The sequence below is a fragment of the Lutra lutra genome, chromosome 17, assembly GCF_902655055.1.
Source record: "Lutra lutra chromosome 17, mLutLut1.2, whole genome shotgun sequence".
Taxonomy (NCBI): domain Eukaryota; kingdom Metazoa; phylum Chordata; class Mammalia; order Carnivora; family Mustelidae; genus Lutra; species Lutra lutra.
Genome location: NC_062294.1, coordinates 5,223,593 through 5,247,192, shown reverse-complemented (window position 1 = coordinate 5,247,192; position 23,600 = coordinate 5,223,593). Strand labels below are relative to the sequence as shown.

Below are 23,600 nucleotides of genomic sequence, written 5' to 3'. Positions count from 1 at the left end.
ACACATTGGGATTTGATCTTAGGAAACACCATGGTTACTGTGATGTGCTGATCTTGTACGGACAGTATGAGGACCAGTCAGTCCATCCACCAGGAGCTGAAAGACGGGCCCACAGCTCTCTCTGAGAGAAGCCAGAGACTAAACATCACCCCGAAGGGAAGGCTCTGTCAGGGGTCTGCAGCTGGTACAGGCCCACTTTGACAATTTCCTGTCCTGGAGAAGTTATCCAACCGCTCCTGTAATTTGAGATGGAAAACATCCTCTCAGTACCATAGCTAAAGGACTGATCACAGAAATGAAGGTGCAATCACAGAAAAATTATCCCTAGGCTATGACCACATTCCATGAGCGTTTATTTTCATCACGACTCATGATTTCAATTTTCAGGACTAAGAGTCTCTGCTGAATCCCAATTTAAATCCTTAATATGAAAGCCTGGACTTTACAGACATGTGTTGATGCAGTCAGTCAATTTGGGTTTAATCCCCTTGGACTGACCACAGTTTTGTACTGGGAGGGGACTGGCAAGCTTCAACACCCAAACGATGCTGTGCTATTCAACTGTGGTGTTTTCTTTTTTCCTTTTGATCTACCACAAAATAGATTCAAGGCTACTGTTCAATTTGTACTTGAGAATGATGATTTTTATGCCAGCATTCTTAATGTCTGAGTTTTAGTTTAAGGGGAAAAGTGCCTATGCCTTTGAAAGTCAGGACCATGGTAAAGTATTTTGCAGTCTCATAAAAAAATCCTCTGAACATCTTTGACAATAAAAAAAATCTTAATCTTGTCTTTTGAATAATGTAAAGGTTGAGTATGCCTCTGGAGAAATATTGATATAGACTTAAATCAATATGTCCCCACTTGTCACCAATTCCCTTCATACTTTGGACAAATTACTTAATTTTGTTAAGCCTCAGTTTTGCTCAACCAAAGTTGATATTACCATTTGTATGGGTGATCAGTTGCCTTTGTCTTTATCATTAAAAAGAAGCATTTGGTCTAAGAGATATGAAACATTTCTGCACATACATACACACAGTCCAAGACCTATTAAAGTTCATGTAATGAGAAAGCACAATCCTTAACAATTCAATAATTTAGATTTTTGCCTTTAGTCTATTTTACAATAGACTTCAATCGGCCTTTTCTTCTGAGCTTGGTCCTTTGTACAAGAGCAAGCATTGCTCCTCCTTAAAAAATGAAACTTTGCGAACTGAAAGGCCAAAGAGTGTAGACATGTATGATTGAAGTCCATAAAGTAATTAAACATTTAAAATTACAGCAGAGTTACTAGAGCAGGACTTGAACAGTGATCTCACTGATACGGACAATACCCCACTAAGTACTAGGGACAGTCTGGCCATCTTAGTGACACTTTCTTCCTCCCTAACTTCCCCAACTTGCTTGACCTTCTGAGGGGAGGTGGCATCTTTGTAATTTAGGTAAGAAGGACATTCCATGTAAGATAGATGCTATGGGATGAGATACAAAAGCAGGAAAACATAAGACCTGTTCAGTAAACAATGTGTAGTAGCATTTGATCTAAAGTACATGATTCTGATATAAAAAAGAAATTAGAAAAATTGTCTGGGCTCCAACTTCAGAGGTCCGCGAAAGTCAAGTTAAGAAGACAGAGTGGACTCTATACTGTAGGAGAAGAAGTCAGGACTTCACTTGTTCATCCCCTCTTACAACAAATATCCACATGTAATTCTTTGCTACCTTCAAGGTAACCTTTGATAAATAGTATTTCAGACTGCCTAGTCTGGAAGCATATCTTAAACTGAAGAAGGATGAGCGAGTAGGGCAAGAGGGGAAGCATGTTGGAAGGCCATAAGGATGGTCTGGGTGAGAAATGGCACTGGTACTGGTATGGCACATAGCAAGGAGTATTTGGGACCAAACTGAAGAGCACGGCATTGAGAAACATTCTTTGGCATTTCAGTGGTTGCATGGTGATGTGTAGTATATACCTTCAACTTATTATAGTTTGTCTTCCAATAATATCACAGCAGCACTTCACATATAGCATAAGAATCTTACGACAGCGTACTTCCATTTTTCCCTTCCTGGAGAACCTCGGCAGTATTGCTGTTACCCATTTTATTTTATCGTATGTTGTAAATAAACCCCACAATACGTTGTTGTTATTTATGCTTTAAACAATCAGTTACCTTTTCAAGGCATATTTTTTTTTACTTTTTTTTTTTAATTTATTTTCAGCGTTAACAGTATTCATTGTTTTTGCACCACACCCAGTGCTCCATGCAATCCGTGCCCTCTCCGATACCCACCGCCTGGTTCCCCCAACCTCCCACCTCCCGCCCCTTCAAAACCCTCAGATTGTTTTTCAGAGTCCATAGTCTCTCATGGTTCACCTCCCCTTCCAATTTCCCTGAACTCCCTTCTCCTCTCTAACTCCCCTTATCCTCCATGCTATTTGTTATGCTCCACAAATAAGTGAAACCATATGATAATTGACTCTCTCTGCTTGACTTATTTCACTCAGCATAATCTCTTCCAGTCCCGTCCATGTTGCTACAAAAGTTGGGTATTCATCCTTTCTGAGGGAGGCACAATACTCCATAGTGTATATGGACCACATCTTCCTTATCCATTCGTCCGTTGAAGGGCATCTTGGTTCTTTCCACAGTTTGGCGACCGTGGCCATTGCTGCTATAAACATCGGGGTACAGATGGCCCTTCTTTTCACTACATCTGTATCTTTGGGGTAAATACCCAGTAGTGCAATGGCAGGGTCATAGGGAAGCTCTATTTTTAATTTCTTGAGGAATCTCCACACTGTTCTCCAAAGTGGCTGCACCAACCTGCATTCCCACCAACAGTGTAAGAGGGTTCCCCTTTCTCCACATCCTCCCCAACACACGTTGTTTCCTGTCTTGCTAATTTTGGCCATTCTAACTGGTGTAAGGTGGTATCTTAATGTGGTTTTAATTTGAATCTCCCTGATGGCTAGTGATGATGAACATTTTTTCATGTGTCTGATAGCCATTTGTACGTCTTCAAGGCATATTTTTAAAAATTTGAAAAAAAAAAGTCATCTGTCCTACATACCCACCATTTCTTGTGCTCTTCATGCCTTTGTGTAGACCCATATTTCCAATTGGTATCACCTTCCTTCCAACCAAAGGACTATTTCATGCTTCTTATGGTGCTGTTCTGCTGGTGGTGAATTCTTTCACCTTTGGAATATCTGTAAAAGTCTTTATTTTACCTTGAACTTCGGGAGATATTTTCCCTGGGTTTAGAATTCTGAATTGGTCTTTTGTTCTTTGAGCATTTTAAAGATTTGCTCCATGGTCTTCTGACTTGCATTGTTTCTCACAAGGCATCTGCTGTTATCCTTATCATTTTTTTTCTCCATAATGTAGCTTCTCCCTCACCCACGCCTGCTGCTCTTAAGATTTTATTTTATTTTTTTACTGGTTTGAAGCATTTTGACTGTGATAAGAAACATTTTGAGGGATGAATCAAGAGAGCATTGAAACTGATAAAATGTGAGCACTGGGAAAAGAGGTAAAATAAATATGTGCTTGCACAGATTAACTAAAACTGATAGTTGCTTCTTTGAGACCAATACCAATGGTCTTTTCATGTGGAGGAGAGATAGCATTACAGAATGTACCCTAAATGAAAAGTAATATACAATACATGTGAGGCACAATGTATACATATACATTATGTACACACACACATATATACATGTCCATGAGCATGTATACACACACACACTTTTTATGCCTACGACAACCCTGTGATGTAGACACTAGAATCTCCATGTTATACATGTTACAACTGTGGCATGGAACAGCTGAAGAAATTGAGCACAACACGAATAAGTGGCAGAGCTAGGATTTGAATACAGACCATCAGTTTAACAGTCATGCCTGCAACTACTACTCCAAACTCCTTCTTACAGTAGATGATGGCCAAGAGTATGAACAGCAAGATACTGATAGATCCAGAGGGCACCTGTGTTACAAATATCCTATATTAAAGACATAAAAAATGCTCATTACAGGGCAATGAGCTACTGTCTGATCTGCCAGTCTCTGGCTTAGATGGTAAAGTTACATCTGATAGAACATGTCCATAATCTTAGAGACTAGATGCCTAACCAGATGGTATAGTGGGCTACGAAGCTCCTATTCACTGACATTTCTCCAGTGTAGCCAACTAAAAACAGAAACTTCTGCAGGTGACATGGAAGGAGTTCACAAACATGTTTGGACTCATGTATCAGCACGGACAGCATAAGAAAGAAAGGACGCAAAGCCAAAATTCTAACTAATCTCTCTGGCCTACCTGTTGCACTAATAAGGATAGCCATCACTTGGAGGGAATCCTCTAGAAGCAAAGTACTTTACTTCTATTATTTCTGATCCTTAGAATAACAACCCACACTGCCACTACTCCCAACTTTATGCTTCTTTTATTTTATTTTATTTTTTTTAAAGATTTTATTTATTTATTTGACAGAGAGAGATCACAAGTAGACAGAGAGGCAGGCAGAGAGAGAGGAAGGGAAGCAGGTTTCCTGCTGAGCAGCAAGCCTGATGCGGGACTCGATCCCAGGACTCTGGGATCATGACCTGAACCGAAGGCAGCGGCTTAACCCACTGAGCCACCCAGGCGCCCCTTTATGCTTCTTTTAATGTTGAACTGTTCTTTGCAAATTACTTAACCCTGTGCCTTAGTTTTCTCATCTACAGCATGAGGTTAACAATATTAACTACCAAAATGCTATTTTGAGGATTAAATGAGTTGGTCCATCTGTGAGGTACTTAGGATAGTCCTTGGTGTACAGCAAGCGGTCAGTGAGTGCAAGATGGCGATCTTGCTGTTTCTGTTGTTTTCTTCTACCAACTTTGATTCCTGTTTTGTCCATCCAAACCTTAACCACCCTGCAAAACAAGTCAGCATCCAACCCACTACCCTAGTTGCTTTGCTCAGGCACAATCTCTTTTTCTGTTAAAAATCTGTAAATACAACTTTATATCTCAGCAGATTCTATTACTCCACATAGGCTCATTCTGCCTTCCTGATTAGATTAATTCTTGATTCACTCCATTCACATGTCATTTGAGCACTTGTAAGGTACTAAGAATTGTTCTGGTTTACTAGGGTTATAATAGTAAATAAGAAGTAAAAATCAGGTCTCTGCCTCGTGGATCTTATATATTGGTGTGGAGTGGGAGTATAGGCAAAGAATATATAAATGAGTTATATATGTGATATATTAGATGGTAACAGTGACATGGACATAAATAAATCATGGAGGGGAAATAGTAAATGCTGGGGGAAATCATGCAATCTTGGACACTGGGGCTGGGAAAGACTTCACTAAAGTAAGAGTATAAGCCATCGAGACCCAAAGTGTAGGGCATTCTTGGATGGGGTACAGCAAGTGCAAAGGCCCTAAGGTAGGAATGTTTATGATCCAAGAACATTGAGGAGGTTAGTACCTCTGGAGTAGAGTCAGCAAAGGGTAGTATTGTAGGAGATATGGCCGGAGGGTGAATGGGGTGGAGCAGACTGAACACACACACAAACAGACACACGTACATGCACGTGTGTACACACACACACACTTTTAATCACCCTGTGTTATTATTGAACAGGGCCTCACGGGCCACTGTAAGGATCTTGCCTCTCATTCTGATAAGATGGGGAGCCACTGGATGTCCTGAGCAAAGGAATGACTGAGACAGGCTCTGTGGCTTATGAATAAATGATGAGCCCATGCTGGAACAGAATTTGGAGTTGGCAAAACATTCTTACACCCTTCACAAGAGTTCTGTTGTGGGAGGGATCATCCATCCATTGCAGAAGTGTGGAAACTGGTGCTCTGAAGAAGGGTAATAAATTCCCTTCTGGCCTGCAGCCTTAGTGACAGAGGCAAAATAGAAACCAAGGTCCCCCAGCTTCCGGTCCAAGGAGCCCTGCTACAGCAGGAAGGTGCAGCCTCTCTCAGGTTCTCAGGTTGAAACCCATGGTCCTACAGATATCGTCACCATTTCCCAGGCCTGCTTCCTCTGGGCTCTTCCCCTGCTATGTCCAAAAAGCTTTAATGCCCCATTGGAGTAAGAACTGAGGGCCTGCTCATGCCAGGCAAGTAGTGCCAGTGCAGGATAGAAGTAACAGGGCCTTCAAGTGACTTAGAAACAGCCATCCCCTCAAGGGTCTCAGGCCCAGTGGGCTTATGGCTGCATAACACAAGGTGGAATTTCAGCCCTCGCCCACCTCCTCCAAAGGCCTTTGTGCAGTGCGCATCCTTTACCACTGTGAATGGCAGCCTGACACCTCTTCATGAATTTTTGTGTTACATACATCATGTAACGTAGTGGAAGTCACATAATAGATACTCAGTGAATCAGGCTGATTGATTTTTTTTTTTCTCATTTTTCACCTTCAATATGATTAAGATCCTTTATATGTCAGCTTATTGGAAGGGACATGAATGATTCTGCAAATGTTTATTGAGTACCTATTCTATACCAGACACTAGTCTAGGTGCAAGGGATACAACTATGGAAAAATGACCCTGAAAATCCTGCATTGATGGGGCTTACATTCTAGGAGAGGAGACAGATAATAAATGAAATAATCAGTGTGAGTACATTAGATTGTCATCTTGTGAAGAAGACAAAAATAAAGCATGGAAGGGGGGCATGGTGTGTTAGAGAGAAATACAGGTGAGAGGAGCCAGCAGTGTCATCGTGAAGAAGTTGACACTTGAGAAAAGACGTGAAAGCAGATTTGTGGCAGGCAGAATAGTGGCCCCAGGACAGCCACATCCCATGCCTGGGACCTGTGCAGCTTACCTTCCAAGTCAATAGAGATTTTGCAGATATGATTAAATTGAGGACGTTGAGATTGGAAGATGCTCCTGGATGATCCAGTGGGACTAATACAATCATAAGAGAGCCAGAGAGAGATTTGAAGATGCTATGTTGCTGTGGGGGAAAAGGTCAGGAGCCAAGAAATGCAGGCAGCAGCCTCTAGCAAGTGGGAAAATCGAGGAATCAGATTCTTCTCTAGAGCCTCAAGAAGAAACAAAGCCCTGACAATACCTTGATTTCAGTCTAGGAAGACCAGTTTAGGACATCTGGCCCCAAAGGGGTGAGATAACTTGGTGTTGTTTTAAGCTACTGTCGATTATACTTTGTTATAGCGGCAATAGGGAACTAATACAGCAGCTCCATAAGTATCTGCAGGAAGAGTACTTCAGGCAGGGAGAGCATGAGATGCAAAGGCCCTGAAGTAGAACATACCTGGATGTTCTAGAATGCCAGTGCAACTGGATTGAGCCAGAGTAGGTCAGGGGGACTTGAGGTAACAGGAGGCAGGGGACAAATTACATCAAATACTCGAGGCCAGTACAAAGACATTGGTTTTATTCCAAGTGCTAGGGGGCCCCACCAGAAACTATGAAACGTAAGAGTCACATCATCCAGTTCCTGTTTTGACAGGACCACTCTGGCTGTTAGGAGGGAGGAATGGGGCCCATTGAGGCAACGACAGAAGCTAGGGCACCAGTTAAAAGGGTTTTGCAAAATAGGATGTTGGCCAGGACCAGAGTGGTGGCAGTTGGGGGAGGCTCAGGGAATGAGAAGCAGTCAAGGTCTGAACATATTTTGAAAATGGAGCTCATAGACCCGAGAAAGGATAGATGTGTTACATATAAGTTTAACTGGAAAAGATCCTGAACAAAATTACTTTAGTAATTAAAATCATGACGCATCAAAATAGCACACACAGGAGGCAAGAGGTGCAGTGGGTGACAGTCCCGGCTCTTCCCACTCACCAGCGATATGTCCTTGAGCAAGCGGTTTAACTTTTCTGGGGCCTCGGTTTTCTCATCTGTAGCATGGGAGTGCAGTGATGCTGACATCACAGAGATTATCTGCGTATTAATGGAGAAAAGCATTTGTAAGTCTTTTTTTTTTTTAAAGATCTCAGTCATTTATTTTAAGGCGTTTCCAGACTCTTTTTTAAATTTTATTTTATTTTTTCAGTGTTCCAAGATTCCTTGTTTACGCACCACACCCAGTGCTCCTCGCAGTACGTGCCCTCCTTAATCCCCACGTTTGTACGTCTTAATGCCAAACCCACAGTCAACGCTCAATGTTCCCTCTCATCATTTAGAATTCACTGATTTTCAAAGATACTTTCCTCTTTGTAAAAACGCTCGAAGAATTTAGTGTGAAGCATTTGAAAACAAACAGAAACACTCCCTTCCTGTGGGGCAGGTTCACAGAGTAGCTGGGATGCCAACATATTTCTCTTGGTCCCATAATAGATTTTCGGAGCTCCATTATCAAATAGTTTCTGTAGTTGTCAATGCTGACTTAGAAGAAGGAGCCTGATCCCGCGGTCTTTTAAGGAAGAATGAGGATCACATGGCAACTGCATATTTACACCAGGCTCTCCTCTCTTCAAGCCGCTGTTTCGTCAGCCTGACATCAAAACTTCGGGGCCCAGGGAAACCTCAGATGTTGGAGAATATCAAACGTGGTCTTCTTCTCCCCTTTTTCCTGGTAGATCTGACACAGCTTTGAACCTTCAAAGGCCGCCGTAATCAATGAAGTGGGGGAGACACGTGACACCGCAGGCATCATGGTGAAGATGCATTTATTAGTGGAAAGTGCGTCTTGTGGAACAGCAGTGGGGGCTGAATTAAAATGTGAGGGTCTGTAATCCAGCGGAAAACCACAGAACAAAGGGAGGAGGGAGACACGGGGCAGGCCGATGAAAGACACTTTGCTGACTGGGGACTGCACTGAAGAGAGCTACATAAAAGGGAGATTACTGCTTAAGTAGGTTAATGTTACCCTGGTGTCTTAATTAAAATGTCTTTAACAAAAGAGGAAGAGGAATAGTACTGGAAGTTTGGGGGAGGCGTCCGTGTCAGAGAAGAAATTTACAGAGGGGAGAGAAAGGAGGATAATTTACGTTAAATATTGAGAGCGACTCCCAAAGCAGAATAATCTTGACTTGCAATTGTGAAGGATATTTAAAAATGGGTTGGACAAAGGAGGCAATTGGCTTTGGCAGCGGCGTGGGAAATGGCTTTCTAATTTTAGAGCTCGCGGCCATAACATCGAGACGTTAACAATCAAAAACAAGGCAAGTGGATAAAAACAGGAGGAGCGAGGAGCTCAGAAACAGACCCGGGAATGAGCACTTCCTTCCTTAAGCAGCAGGACACCGCTTTAAATGTGGTCCCTCTGGTAGGGATCCTGAGACAGGAAGGCGCCCTGCCGAAGGGGAGAGTTGGTTTCACCCCTCCCTGCCCCCCCCCCATTTTAGGGAAGCTGGATTTGGGGCCCTCCTTTCCCTGAATCACCATAAGATTCAGCTTCAGAAGCTGGGTTTTACTTGGGGTGAAACAGCAAAGAAGCACCTGCTTTTATAGCTGATGTCCTACCCTGTCTTTCTCCGACTCCAGCCCGCAGTCACTCAGTGACATCTGTCAGCATGCGGTCTCTCCAGGCCCCTGTGAGGTCAGGCCTCATTGCAGGGTGGCTGTGCCTGTAGGGACAGCCAGGCCTGTCTTCTGCCGGTTAATGAGGTGATTCAGCTGCAGCGGAGAGAACAGGTCCCTTCCAACCTGATGATTAAATGCATCAGGGGTTGAGTGAGACAGAAGGTTCTTCTCTTCTCAGTGGTCACCTTAAGGCATGGACAAGTCAAAAAGTCCTTTGGAAAAAGAAGGAAAGAGATTTTTATCAGCTTACCATTTTATATCAGGTAGCATTTATTAAAGAAATAAATATTTATTAAACAGATCATCTTTATTAAGGTCTGGAGAATGAGGCCTGCCCTTGCATACTAATGGGAACTGGGCAAAGAAACCTGAAGTTAATAGGAACTATCCAGAAGGCTCCATCTAACTTGAGTAGGAGAATGACACATGCAATGTATAGTAGACATCGTGTGTGTGTGTGTGTGTGTGTGTGTGTGTTAGTTATCCGGCAGGTAGAGGGGACTGGAAGTAAACAAGGGAGGACAAAGATCCTAGTCACAGGAGCAGCACAAATGAAGGCATTAAGTTCTGAGCGAGCACGGCATGTTTGGGCAAAAGCAGCATGGTTTATAGAAACTGACTCCAGAGGGAGGTGTGGGAACCACTGGGGAATGCCCGGCTATGGCCACGTGCAATCCGTTTTCAGTGCTGATAATGGTTTCAGAATATGTCCCAGGTCCTTCAGAACACATACACACACAAATTAAATTAAATTAAATTTTTAAAAAAGTGTTCATTACCTTTGACCTAGTAACTCACTGCCCTAGTCCATTCCAAGAACTCCTTGTTAGAGACAAGCAAACAAGTAAACAAATCGAACTGCACATACACTGATATTTTACTTGCATTTTGTTTATGATAAACCACTTGATGGGCATGAGGACAAGGGAACGGTTAAATGCCTCCTGATGCGTCCCCGTGATGTGCCATGCAGCTGCTAACATTGTGTTTACAGAGTCTGTGACACGGGAGGGAAAGAAGCTTGGCTTTCGTCATTAGGTTCAAAAAGCAAGGTACAGAATTGCTCAGACCCTTCCATTTCAGCTTAAGCAGGAAGTATATTGAAACCTGGAAGGAAGGACGCTGAAAGGCTATTCTGTTGGTACGAGACAGGGTTGCGAGGAAATGAATTCATTTTTTGTCCTGATTGCAAGTAGAATAGGTTCATTATAGAAAATTTAGAAAGTATATTCAACTACTCCTTGGTCTCAAATCTTTGTCTCAGTGTCTGCTTCTGGGAGTCCGGACTAAGGGTGCTGAGGTCCTGGTGGTTATGATTCTAGCATCCAGTGGGCTCCTGTGTAAGAGGAAATGATCAGACGCAAAGAGTCCACAGGCGCGAGCAGGGGAAATTGATGCTCAGGGCATGGTACTAGGGAAGGACACATGGATGCGGGAAACCCCTCCAGAGGTGGTAACCACTCGGGAGAGCAATATGGCGGGGGGTGAAGTCAACTGTCCATGGGACAGAAGGGTGTAGTTCTTCAGTTCTGAGACAGGGGGGCAGGCACCCCTGGGTGGGGCGGGATTCTCAGTTTGGTTTAGGACACGCTGTGTCTGAGGCGCCTGCAGGATAGTTCTGTACCATTTACGACGGACCTTCCTTGGGGGGAAGCACGTAGCCAATACCCAATAAACACCCACTGAATTGAAAAGAATTCTTTTTCCGCATGTGGGTTTCCTGATGGGGGCTTTCTTTAAAGGCCACTCACCAATTTATGAGCTCACGCAGACCAGAAAGCGTGGGATCTGGGGTACGTGCTCGCACATCTAGAATACATACTCAAGTTAATACAGCTGTTGAGACAGGAGTACATATGTGTGTTAGAAAAACAAGTCCATCTGTAAAACGCAGCAAGACGCCTTCAGGTGTTCAGAATAGCTATTTAACATGAATATTTTATCAATGCCAGAGCAGACAGAGGGAAATGGTATCCATTATACCCCCATCACCATCACACGCGGTTGAACGGACCTCTGACTGAGGAATCTAAATATGTTTAAAACATTTTTCACCTCCAATGAAACTAGCAAGTCGTGATTTGTGTTGTTATTGGTCCTGCGAGATTCATGAAATATTTTGGAGGCGGTTGCATTTTGGAAGTGTGGTTTGGCAAATTTTCATCCAAAGCATATGCTTTTATTTTATTTTTTAACTAGCCGTCCAAATGTGGGGAAGTTGACATTTTAGAGCAAGTGGTAGAATGCGTGTGTGCGTGGGGGGAGCGGGTAGTGCTATTTTACTCGTGTCTGATTTTTAAGTTCAACTTTTCAAATACAGCGATGGCTTAGGGTAGCAGAAAAGAAAACCCATTTAAGAAAATGTGTTCTCCAGGGATGGCTCCTCAGCTCTGACAAGGCAGAGTCAAAGGCAAGGTCAGACCCCAGACTTCTGCTGAGAACTGTTCAGTGGCTTCTCATGGCCCTCAGGATTCACAATACTGCAGACCAAGTCTGGTTGTTCTCCCTTTCCTGCCTCTTCTAGGGCTCCTTTGACCCTACCCCCCGCTGCCCCAGCCCTCCTGGTCTTTGGCCTCCTCCTGCTTCTGTGTCTTCTCACTTGCTGTTCTCCGGGCCTGGAGCCCTTCCTCCTCCTTGTCCGTCCACCTGCCTGAAGTCCTCGTAGCCTTCCCATCTCAGCCTCCTTGTCATTTCTTCCAGAACACAATGGTCTTCTGCTGAGTGCTCCAAGGGGTGGACCTTCTGAAAAATTTCTATAGATTCCATCACTTCACTAAGCATGGAGCACTCTAGGATGAAAAAGTCCAAACTGAGGGTTGTAATAATAACTGTTGTCGAGAGCAGATTTCCATAGGGAACAGGAAATTTAAAAAGGAGTCCTAGACCTCCTACTTATTTACTTATTAGACACAACTGTGGAGCAAGTACTCTAAACCAGATGCTGTGATACACCCATTACCTAGATTACCTTAATTCTTACAGTAACCCTATATCTATTTAATAATTTTTGAATTTAATACTATTTTAAAAAAATAACTTTTGGATGCCTGCTATGTGCCTGGCCTTGTGCTGGGCACCAGGGGACACACTCACAAACCAGGGAGACATGGTGCCCGCCCTCTTGGGGCCGGTAGCCTCCTGGATCAGACAGACATCGATAGGCTGATGGCCCTGGGGGGATGTGTAGTCCGAAGCTGAGAGCCAGACTCTGGATAGAAAGGGCAAGCTGCAGGCGATCCCCATAGCAAAGAGTCTGGTGACCTGACTGGGTGTTTAAGCTGAAAGCGGAAGGATGGCGGGGTTGGAGCGGGGGAGGGTGTCAATCAGGCACCAGAGGGGAGGGCTGGGAAGGAGCACTGCTAGGTGAAAAGCCCTCAGGTAAGTGTTTACAACCTGTGGATCCTGGTACGGCTTGTGTAGCCGAAGCAGAACCTGGATGGCATGAGGCCTCCTGAGGTCAGAAGTGTCTTCCGGAGCCCAACCTGCTCGCCCTCCTGGGTGTGGGCAGCACTGGAGGCTCCGTCCTCTGACAGGGGGAAGCAAGTCTGCAGTTGGTAAGGGGAAGGGGGATGTTTTAAAAGATCTTCCTGGCTGCTAGACAGAGAATTCTGGAGTCACCATTCAAACGGCAAATTCCTCCAATGAATCCTTCTTTTCTTGATGAATCCTTTCCTCCATTGACACCTTTGGGCAAAGCCGTTTCTCTTCCACCCTAAACACCCATGACGACAGAAACGGCTGTCATATCCGTTACCTTTGGAAATGTGTTGCTTCCTTGGTGCTCATCACTCAGAGGTCCTGATACTGGTCCTTCTGCTGCAAGGTTTCCTGTAAGACCAGCCAACCCCAAAGTCTCTGACAGATGACCTTCGTCATTGGGGAAATTGTTTCTGATAGCACAGGCAGTCCCTTCTTGGAAAGCAGGCGGGCATCTAGAAAACCATGGCTTGTGCCCATTTCTCCTGTTTGCAGACCAGCAGCCTGAGAAGCATGCATGGCAGAACTTAGAAGAGCCGATGGGCTTTACTCTACCCTGTGACGTCTCCTCCCATCATCTTCCCCTTCGGCCCTCCTTTCCATAAGAGCTCTATCCCGCCCATTGCCATACCATGAGGTGAGCGTGCGGGACTAATGGGCAATTTCCACACCACCTCATGTCACTGTCATCGTGACTCTGTGCAGGGAGCCCACAGCAGATGACAGCTGCGCTGACATTCAGCCTCCAGAACGTCAGGGAAATAGTCAACCAAGCAAGCTCTCCTCAGAGTCCTGGCTCTCAAACCTCCTGCATTCGCTGCGGAAAGTTTGATGTTTGTTGATTGTTTCTTCCTTAAGTAGGCAAACTTCAGCCCCAGGAGTTAATAAAGCAAATTTTAAGTCTCGCCCCAGGTACAGCAAAGCTGGCTGAACGGTGCATTTGATTGCATACAGAATGTGAACAGAGGGGCAGAGAACCCTCCTCCTGGCAGCTTTCAGCACGATGAGATCAGCTGCAAAAATGGAATAAATTGGAGATTGATTTCTCCAGTTCCATTCATTTGCAGAAATTTGCAGACAATTAAGTTGTCCCCTTGCAGTATCAGTAGCTGATCCTTTTAGCCAGAGGCCGCCAGAGATTTGTGGTCTATCCTCAGCACACGCAGAGTTGTGATTCTGCAGGTAAACAGGGCCAAGGATCTCTGCGCGGACACAGGCCTCCTGGTCAAGGTGGGCACCGGCTGGGCCTGTGGAGACAGCAGCATCGCGCGTAGAGCAGGGGGCCCCGAGCCGCAGATGCCGGGGTTCCCGTGCTTCGATCAAGACCTAAGTGACTTTGGGGAAGTCGGTTGCATCTTTGAGCCTCACGCCAATAGGCAAAGTGGTTCTACCTAGGAGTTGTGGGATGGGTTAAATGGGACACTGGTACGAGTGCCCAGCACGGTACCCGGCTTGTCCCTACTCCATAAATGGCAGTCTTTGCTACACGGGCTTGGTGAGTCCAGGACAAGGATGCCAAGAAAATCTTTGGCTTAGAAAGATGGGAAAGGAACAGGCCAGGTGACCTTATGACTACAGTTTGGAATGCAGACTTCAAACCCTCCGAAGAAATAATCTTCAGGATCCTTTAACCGGACGTGCCATTCAAACCCCCAAAACATCACACATTCGCACGAATCCCGTAAAGGCCCCTCTCGGCCCAGCAGTACACCTGACCTTCCCACCGTGATCTCCAACACTGTCCACGCCCAGGGCCTGGTGGACCACCAGGTCTCACGTGGCACTGCCTTCCCTTGCTCCCAGTTCCTGCAGTGTGTCGCCTTAATGAAATCTCTCCCCCCAGCACATGACTTTGGTCAGGTCGCAACGGTAGGAGAGAGAACAAAGGCAGACGTTTGTGGCTTTGTCCCTGAGCTGGTACTGTTTCCCCCTCTCGTCTATTACCCGATACAAGAACAAGGACTGGGAGGGAGGGGAAGCCAGGCCCGAGTTCTCTGGTCATTTCTGGCCCATGTGAGTATTGGCTCAAGGAAATCCTCTGACAGGTGGCAAGACAGGTCCACGCTACTTTCTGGCATTAGGTTCGGGGTGAAGGGAATAAGGTTATTCCTCTCAAATCTCACTGCTTTCTTGGGGTGGCGTCCGCGGGTGTGGTGGGAGGGGACACTGGGTGTCGGCTCTGTCCCTTTCTCCATCACGGTCCTCACACCATCGAGGCAAGCCCACGCTGTGGAAGTGTATTGTGATTCCCTTTTCTGAAATGTAGGGAGAAGGCAGATGTGTACAGAGAGAACGTAGAGCTGTGGTAGCCTGTGGGCCAGGCTTGGAAGAGGGAGCAGCTGCCTGTGGGCACCAGCTCCCCTTCAGAATGATGGAAATGTTCTACAATTAGCTGGCAGTGATGATGGATCAACTCTGGAAACGTCCTGATCGTCACAGCCTTGCACACATGAAAACGGGTGAATTCGATGGTACTTAAATTCTACCTCGAAAAGACTTTCAACATGCCATGGGAAGTAAGAGGGCAGACCGACTCCGGCTCTGTCTTTCTCCAGATCAAATATTCATACGTGCATTTTCCTAGGAACCTCTTGCCCTGTGAAGGCCGGGTTGGGAAAAGGAAGAAATGCGACAAATGAGCAACATCTCGTTCCACCATAAGTCTGTTCCCCACACAGCAGCCTGCATATGTGTCTTTTGAATTGTAAGTGGGCTCCTGTCACTTCTCAGCTTAAACGTCTACCCCCAAGACTCACATCTCATGCAAAATAAAAGCCAGAGCCCCCGCTGTGGGCTACAGGGCAGCCAGCCAGCATCTCAGTTCCCTTTCCCAGGTCCCGAGCAGGTCTCCTCCCCGTGCTTCTCCCTGTGCTCCTCCCAGTGCTCTGACCAAGCAGGCCGCCTCCCTCCTGCTGCCCGCGGCCTTCCTGATGAAAACCTCAGCAGCCGGCCCCCTGCACACCCTCAGGCCCCCCTTGTTGGTGCTCCAGGCCACTGTTGCCCTCGTCTCGCTCCCTGCTCCAGAACGGGAGCTGCACGGGGCGTAGGTTTCTCTTGTTCCCCGGACTTTCCCAGATGCTTAGAATGACTCCCAGCAGAGAGGAAGGCTCCATGGGAAGTATTTGAAGAAATGAGTGAATGAATGAATGAATATGAATCCAGTCTTCCTCCCCTTTTCACATTTTTCGCTTCTTTCCTCCTTCCTCCTTCCTCCTTCCCCAGCCCCCAGCCCCTCCCCTGGCCACGGCGATTGCCCCCCCCCCCATTTCCAGCATGCTCTCTCCACCCTCGGGGAGTGTGAAAATTCCTTCTGACACACCGCCAGTCTCTCCTGAGATTGAGAAGCAGAGAAGAAAGCAAATGGGGCTGTAAACCCAAACACCCTACAGCAGAAAGACAAAGGCTCCAGTGAGCCCGCAGGAGATGAGAGACGTTCCGGAAGGGCGGGCAGTTCTCCTGTGGCAAAGTCCTGCTTGAGCGAGTCTCCCCCAGGACACGGTTCTGCCCCTTTGCCTTGAGAGAGATTGGGTGAGGCTGCTGCAGACCTCCACCTCCTGTCCCAGGCTCTCGGATGCAGAAGATCATCGTCCAGCAACTTCGGGGCCATGGGGAGGACCCCAGGGGAGGCTCACGCCTGCGTGTGTGTCCCCGTAGCTGAGAAAACTGCCTCGGTTTGAAGCAGGAAGGTGTGGTGTGTGTGTCCTATGTGTCCTTGGGTTTAGGCTTGTCATGTGTGGCTGTTGTATGTGTAACTATCCATGAGTGTTCGTGCGTGTGTGTGTGTGTGTGTGTGTGTGTACATGTGCAGGTGTGCATGCGCGTTTGTGTCTGGTGAGAATTTTGATGGTAGTGTACAGGTGTCTGGAGAATCTGGGAATCTAGAGGTGGCTGTGTGTGATGTGTGTCTGTGTTAAGATTTGGCCTTAGGCCACCAACCGCTGAATTACTCATGCGTAAAAGGGACTGAGCAGCTTGTCCTCATGTCCTCGCATCCCTGTCCCCATCTTGATAAAGCCCATCCTTCACTTCTGTGCCCTCCTTCACAAACGAGAAATTCCCCTTCAACCCCTCTCTGTCCTCAAGGAAGGCAGTTTCCATCCTCCCCACCTGGGCTGACCGCTGCTGAGCCACTCCCATCCCGCCGCCCTGGGCACAAGCCCCGATCAGTTGGCCCCTGCGCTCACCCCACGCGGCCGCTTCCTTCCGCGAGCCCTTTCCTCCTTGTGCCCAGCACACCTCCTGCCTCCCCTTTAACTGACAGGACAGACTTCTTCCCGCGTCTCCCCTTTCCTTCGGCACCAGAGCCCTCGCTTCTCATTGATTCCTCTGACTCGCGACCCTAACACGCTGTTAAGCTGCTCTTTCTAAAATCAATACCCATTCATTGTTGAGCCCAACAGGCTCCTTACGGTATTTGGCTTTTTGGAGGGGATGTCTGCATTGTGTGATGCGGCCACGCGCCCCTTCCTGCTTGACATTCTCATCTCTTCATCCTTCTGGTTTCCTCCTTTGTGCCACCTAACCTTTCCGTGGCTTTTACTGGCCTTTTAGAAACCCGTCGAATGGTTGAGCCCCTCCCTTTTCTCTCTCAACATAACCTGGATGGTATCAGCTTCTCCCTTCCACCCAGCTACCCTCGTCCGTGGGTGACAGGGACATCTCTCTCCCTCATTCATCACTCCCTCCCAAAGACAACGCTTTACGTGACCTCCAGAAATCTCTGTTGGATGCCCAACGGCCCCGCAAGTCTACCAGTCGACAGCACGCAGCACCCGTGCCCAGAACCACTGTTATGTTTTGTTTTTTTCCTCTGCCCATGTCTGGCTAACGGCAGCATCGGAAGTCAGGAAATCCTCACACGGCTGCTCCTTTACCCTGATGTTCCACTCTTTCCCACATCCAGTCTCTTCTCTTTCTAGAAGCTTCTTCTGCTTCTAGAAGCAGCTCCTAGGTTGGTCACATTCGTTTTATCCCCTCGGCTTCTATTCTCTTTCTTGAGGTTCCCCCCAGCCTGGTGCACTCAGAGGCTCCCCACCCCGGATTGACACATACAAGCGCACACCGTCGGGCGTAAACACGATCGCACAGCACACCTGTCTAGATCTGCACAAGGTGTCTGATTGTCAGTCACATCCGATGCTCTGGCTCCTACGCTGTCCCCGTCACACGGAAACACGTGGCTTCAGAGCCCTCAAGCAAGCCGTTTAGCACAGACCTGATCAAAGTTAGACGCGGAAGCAAGGATCGAGGTTGGCATTTGTCAACAAACACATAGTTGTAGATTTACACGTAAGTCACAGACAAAGACAAATAGTTATTGAGGTCCCTGTCATTGTAAGGCAAATGGCTGGGAGACACAGGCGGCCTGGTCCCCGGAACTCCTTACCGTGCCTACCGTGGAGAGCTCTCTGAAGCACACAGAAGTGTCTCTCAAATCAGCCGTTCCCACCCTCTACCCCGCTCCCTTCCACATGTGCTGTTGCCATTCTGAGGCTCAGGGCTGCCTGCTTCTTTTCTTAGGCACTTAAGACCCAAGGGCTGACACAGCAGTTACTAAGCTTCTGGGATGCCATGAGAGCTGGGCACAGGGACTGGCCACCACAGGCTTGGCTCACTGGTGAGCAGGGAGGCCACCAGCTATAGGGACGGGGACTCAGGAGCCTGACCCCCTAGGTCCCCATGAAGACAAAACTCTCACCCATCCACAGACCTGCAAACACCCAGAAGCCCTTTACTATAAACAATGGAGAGTTCGTGCTGATGACACGGTATGCTTTTTTGTGACTTTCGATACATCTACACATATTGTCATCATGAACTGAAGCCTGCCTTTGCCGGGTCATGGAGTCAAATCACCCACCCTTCCTATTTGCATCAAACTTTTTAAGTCTTTTCATAGTGCTTGCTGAGGCATTCTCTCATCTAAACCTCAAGATTTCTTTTATTGTAAATGAGATTCATATGTTGTACATGTTTACATATTTTCTATTCCTTTGCTATTCCCTTGCAAACCAACAGAATCTTCACAGATGTTCTGCACATCAGTGTTCCCCGAATATAATCCACTGTGTTTTTCATTGTCTTATCATTGTCTGTTCCATTCTCTCCTTCTCTATGCTGCATTTTGCCTGGTGGGGCTGCCTTGTTTTGTTGGTGGTGGTTGGTTGGACGCGTGGGTTTGTTGTTACAGTTTCAACCCTTGTTATTTTCCCTCCATTACATACACAACCCTCCAGTTTTCTGTCTTTACCTGAATAGTAATTATTCCGTCTTCCCAGAAACCAGATAGACTTTATTTGCACTCATGCATCGAGATTTTAAATGTTATTCTTCTTTGCTTACTATAGTTTATGTAAGATAGGAGGTGCCCAATATGCCGTTCTGTGCTTCCCTACATATTTTATCCTATGTATTCTCCCTGCTAGCTTCGGCATTGAGCAAGTCACATAGTCTCTCTGAACTTGGTACTCCTCATTAGTCGAGGAGGGACAAGGTTTACTTGAGAACTTAATTGCAAATATGAGAGTGGACACATGCAATGTGCCCAGCAGATTGTCCAGTGCACACGTGAGAAATTGTTATTATTAGAGTAGTCTGTGCTGGCGATTGTGGAAGCAGCCGAATGTGGTAGTCGTGGTTAGAACCTGCTCCTCTAGACGGCATTACTGCTAACTATCTAAGAGTGTCTCCTGCTGATGGGCCCAAATTCAACTTTGCCTTGCATTGAACATTTAGGTTGTTTGCCATTTTTTACCCTTTATAAATAATGTCTTGCTGAATACATTTCTGCATGCTATTTTATTCTTCTCTCAAATTTAGCATTTGAATGTACTCCTAGGGCTGAAATTACCAGGTGAAGGGCTATGTACATTTGTAAGACTTCCAATAAATATTGCCTGATTGCTTTCCACAAGAGGACCATTAAATTACACTCCCACCAAAATCTAGAGAGACATTATAGAAGCCTTCTTAGCCTTAGTTGATCTGGTTTCCTGTTAACTTTTCTTATATAGATTTTCCTTTAAAACACACACACACACACACACATTCACATACACACATACTTTTGCGGGGCATGGATCAATGATGGTATTTAAATATCATTTGCCACATGATTTTGGTAGGGACGTGTTGTCCAAAGTTTGAGATGCTTACATTTGATGGTATATAACATAATTTCGGTGAGTAGGTAGCGTGGACCGAGATTGGTTTATATACTGAACATGATATTCCCCTTTCAGTTCTCTTCCAGTTCCCTGATCAGATCAGGGGGAAGCCTCAGCTTGGTGCAACCCTTTCATGCCCCACTATGCCTTTCTTTGCTCCCTGTTAAAAAGAAGATCTTTGGGGCACCAGGGTGCTGCGGTTGGCTGAGCATCAGATGCCAGGTTTCAACTCAGGTCCTGATCTCAGGGTGGTGAGATCGAGCCCCACATCGGGCTCTGCACTCAGCAAGGATTCTGCTTGAGACTCTCTGCCCCTCCCTGGCCTCTCTCAAATCAATAAATAAATTTTTTTAAAAAATTTAAAAAGACAAAGAGGAGCTTATTTTTGCCCTCGAGTTTCCACCTCGAATTGAATACCGTCATTCGGTCTCTAGTATGTTTATTTTCATGGTTTCCTGCTTTTTATGGAAAGCAATACTGGCACTTCATTATGATACAAAGCTTCCTCTTTGGCACATATTTGTGTCATTGAATAGGTAAATTACAGATAGGGCAGAAATTGGACAGGGTTGCTCCAGTCGTCGAAGTTTGGAGCATGTGTACTCTATCAGTGGTGCATCCCAACAGTTACAATGAAGAGTCCTCGAGAAAACATTGACCAGGAGTCCCCATAATGCTTGACCTCGTCCGGACCTCTGTGACTGCCCCTTCATCTCTGTTCATTTGTGAGTGTAAGGACCTTGCAGTTGGCCATGAGGAGAGTCACTTTTATATCCAGCGGGTTTTGTGGGTTAGTGACCAGGTGAGTAGTCTCCTCGCTGGACAGATTGAGAGCTGGAATCTACAAACACTGAAGGGCATATAAATCAAGACAGACGTGAGGAATAGAATGATTCAGAAGATTGGATTAAAGAGCTTAATGATAGTCATTGTGAATCACAATGTCAGCTTTACTCTGATTCTAACGATGTACTTGCTAACGCTAATGAGGTTTGATAGAATAAAATTAACAATGTCCAAACAGCTGTATGCTTTCACAACAAAGGAACTATAGCTCAGAGCAGACTCATACATTCTTTCCGTGGGGGATTTTAGTCAACTGATGTTGTTGTTTTCTCTTTTAGGATATATTTAAATTTGCAAGAACTTCTCCTGTCCCAAGACAAAAGAGGTCCATTGTGGTATCTCCCATTTTAATTCCAGAGAATCAGAGACAACCTTTCCCACGAGATGTTGGCAAGGTAAGTCAGACAAAAGACAAATGACATAACAAAGGCATGTTTTTATGAAGAGGAGAGCATACACGAGGCAGACTGACTGTGATTGTCTTGGTGGCCCCCTGAAAACGATCTTTATTCCTCTATGATAACTAGCCAGATGGTTTTGCCAATAAGAGACTGATAAAAAGCCATCAAACAAAAACAACAAAAAAAGTATTTACAAAAAAAACAAAAAACAAAAAACAATGACATCTTTTAACATCTTTGAATATCATGCTTTGGAGAGCTACGTGGCAGATAACAGTGCTCAAGTTGTGTCTGGGAGATGTCATTGGATAGGAAATAGCCTCGTCGCTTTTAAGACCATGTCCAGGCCACCAGCCCAATACTCTCTACTCTACTAGTACAGCAGTGTGATCATCCATGGCCTTTTTAATTTAGATCCTAGTTTTCTTTTCCTTCTCTTATTTTTAAAGATTTATGTATTTATTCAAGAGAGAGGGAGAGAGAGAGTTGGGGGAGGTGCAAAGGGAGAAAGAGTGTTAAGCAGACTGCACGTGGGGCTCAGAGCCCAATGTGGGGCTCCATCTCACGATCCCAAGATCATGATCTGAGGCAAAATCAAGAGTTAGACGCCCAAGTGACTGCACCCCCCAGGAGTCCCTAGATCTTAGTTTTCAAAGGTGTAAGTCCAGGAGCACCACTAGGTCAACGCTCTAAAAACTAAACCAGACCAAAAGAACTAAATCAACTTAACCAGTTCCAGAAAACAATGTTGCATGAGTCAGGGCAATAAATTTTCCAGGAAGAAAGGTTTGCTGTTAAATGGGCAGAAATACTGATGACCCGGTCGGTACATCCTCTCCCGCTAGAAAAAGTCAACATGGAGAATCAAATTCAAACCAGTTGGTATTTTTTGGTCATCACAGAATTTGAACAGTGGTGGGTTAGTTCAGTGAATGACCTTGATGGCTGGTGCTATTGGATAATTTATTCATTTTTTACATAAATAAGGAGCATCTGTTTTATGGCAGACTCCAAGATTGGGACTGGATGACTATTGATATGAACAGCACAGAAGCCCCGACTATGATAGAGCTTGGACTGTAGTGGAAAGATAGATATTTTGATGAGCAAATAAATAAGCAAGAAAATTGCAAAGGATAAGAAATTCCATGAAGAGCAGAAACAGCTCTTCAGAAAGAGACTAAATGGCTAGACCAGGGAGTAGAGGGACAGAAGTGTTCACAAACATGGCCAAGAAGGCTGTCGGAGACCCTGGTGTTTGATTGACTAGAAAGATGAGAAAGAGATAGCCATGGGAAGATCTGGGGAAGCCGCATTCTTAGCAGAGGGCCCTGCATGTGCAAAGGTTTGCAGGTGGGGAAAAAATGAGGCGTATTTGGGGAACAAAATGTCTGGACGGCTGCAATGAGGCAAGCAAGGAAGAGAGTGGTAAGAGTTGAAGTCAGAGAAGCTGTCCTGTCATAGGGCCTCAGAGACCATGATGAGTGGGGATTTCGTTGTGTACACATCAGGAAACCACTGGAAGGTCCCCCTATGTGTGTGCTGAAAGACCTTCTGGCTATCTCATAGGGGATGATTTGTGGGAACAGAGGGATCAGGAGGAGTGAACACAGAAAGATCTGCCAAGAGGGCTGTTTTAGAGTGATCTGGACCAGAAGGGAGGGTAACTTGGACTATTAGAAATCTATTTCTGTTGGAAATTAGAGGCATCAATAATCCAATGTCTTGGTAATCACCATATTTGTGATTTTAAACTACCAAGTCTGCAAGACTCTGCCTCTAACAGTTTCAGAGGCACAACTTGCATCCTTGTTCTTTAGACATTTCTGTAAGCCTGGTGTTCTCAACCCCCACTGTACAGCAGAGTTGCCTGGGGCACTAAAAATGCAGACACCAGGCTCCACCTTGCAAGATCAATTCAGTTGGTCAAGGAGTGAGGTCTAAGCATCAGAATTTTTTTTTTTTTTTCAAATCCCAGGTGATTCTGATGGGCAGCCAGGGTTGAAAACCACTGGCCTAAACCAGCCCTACTTTAAGGGGAGCTATGGACCAACAGCATGAGCACCACCAAGTTGTGAATAACTGTACTGCTGTGTGAAAACTGTCTGTGCTTTTTATGCCTTTGAAGGAACTCCTTTCCTCTTTGTGCCTTCTTGGTTTTATTCATTCATCTTATCCTTTTCTTTATATCCTATG

The 23,600-nt window shown here is 45.7% G+C and overlaps 1 protein-coding gene across 5 annotated transcripts in view; it reads left to right on the top strand.

The window, feature by feature from the left end:
• Nucleotides 1-23,600, top strand: part of CDH13 (cadherin 13) — a 980,849-nt gene that overhangs the window by 426,260 nt on the left and 530,989 nt on the right. For all 5 annotated transcript variants that reach the window (XM_047710889.1, XM_047710891.1, XM_047710890.1 and 2 more), the window contains one exon: nt 21,282-21,398. In XM_047710889.1, coding sequence (XP_047566845.1) covers nt 21,282-21,398 — 117 coding nt within the window. The remainder of the gene's footprint in view (nt 1-21,281; nt 21,399-23,600) is intronic.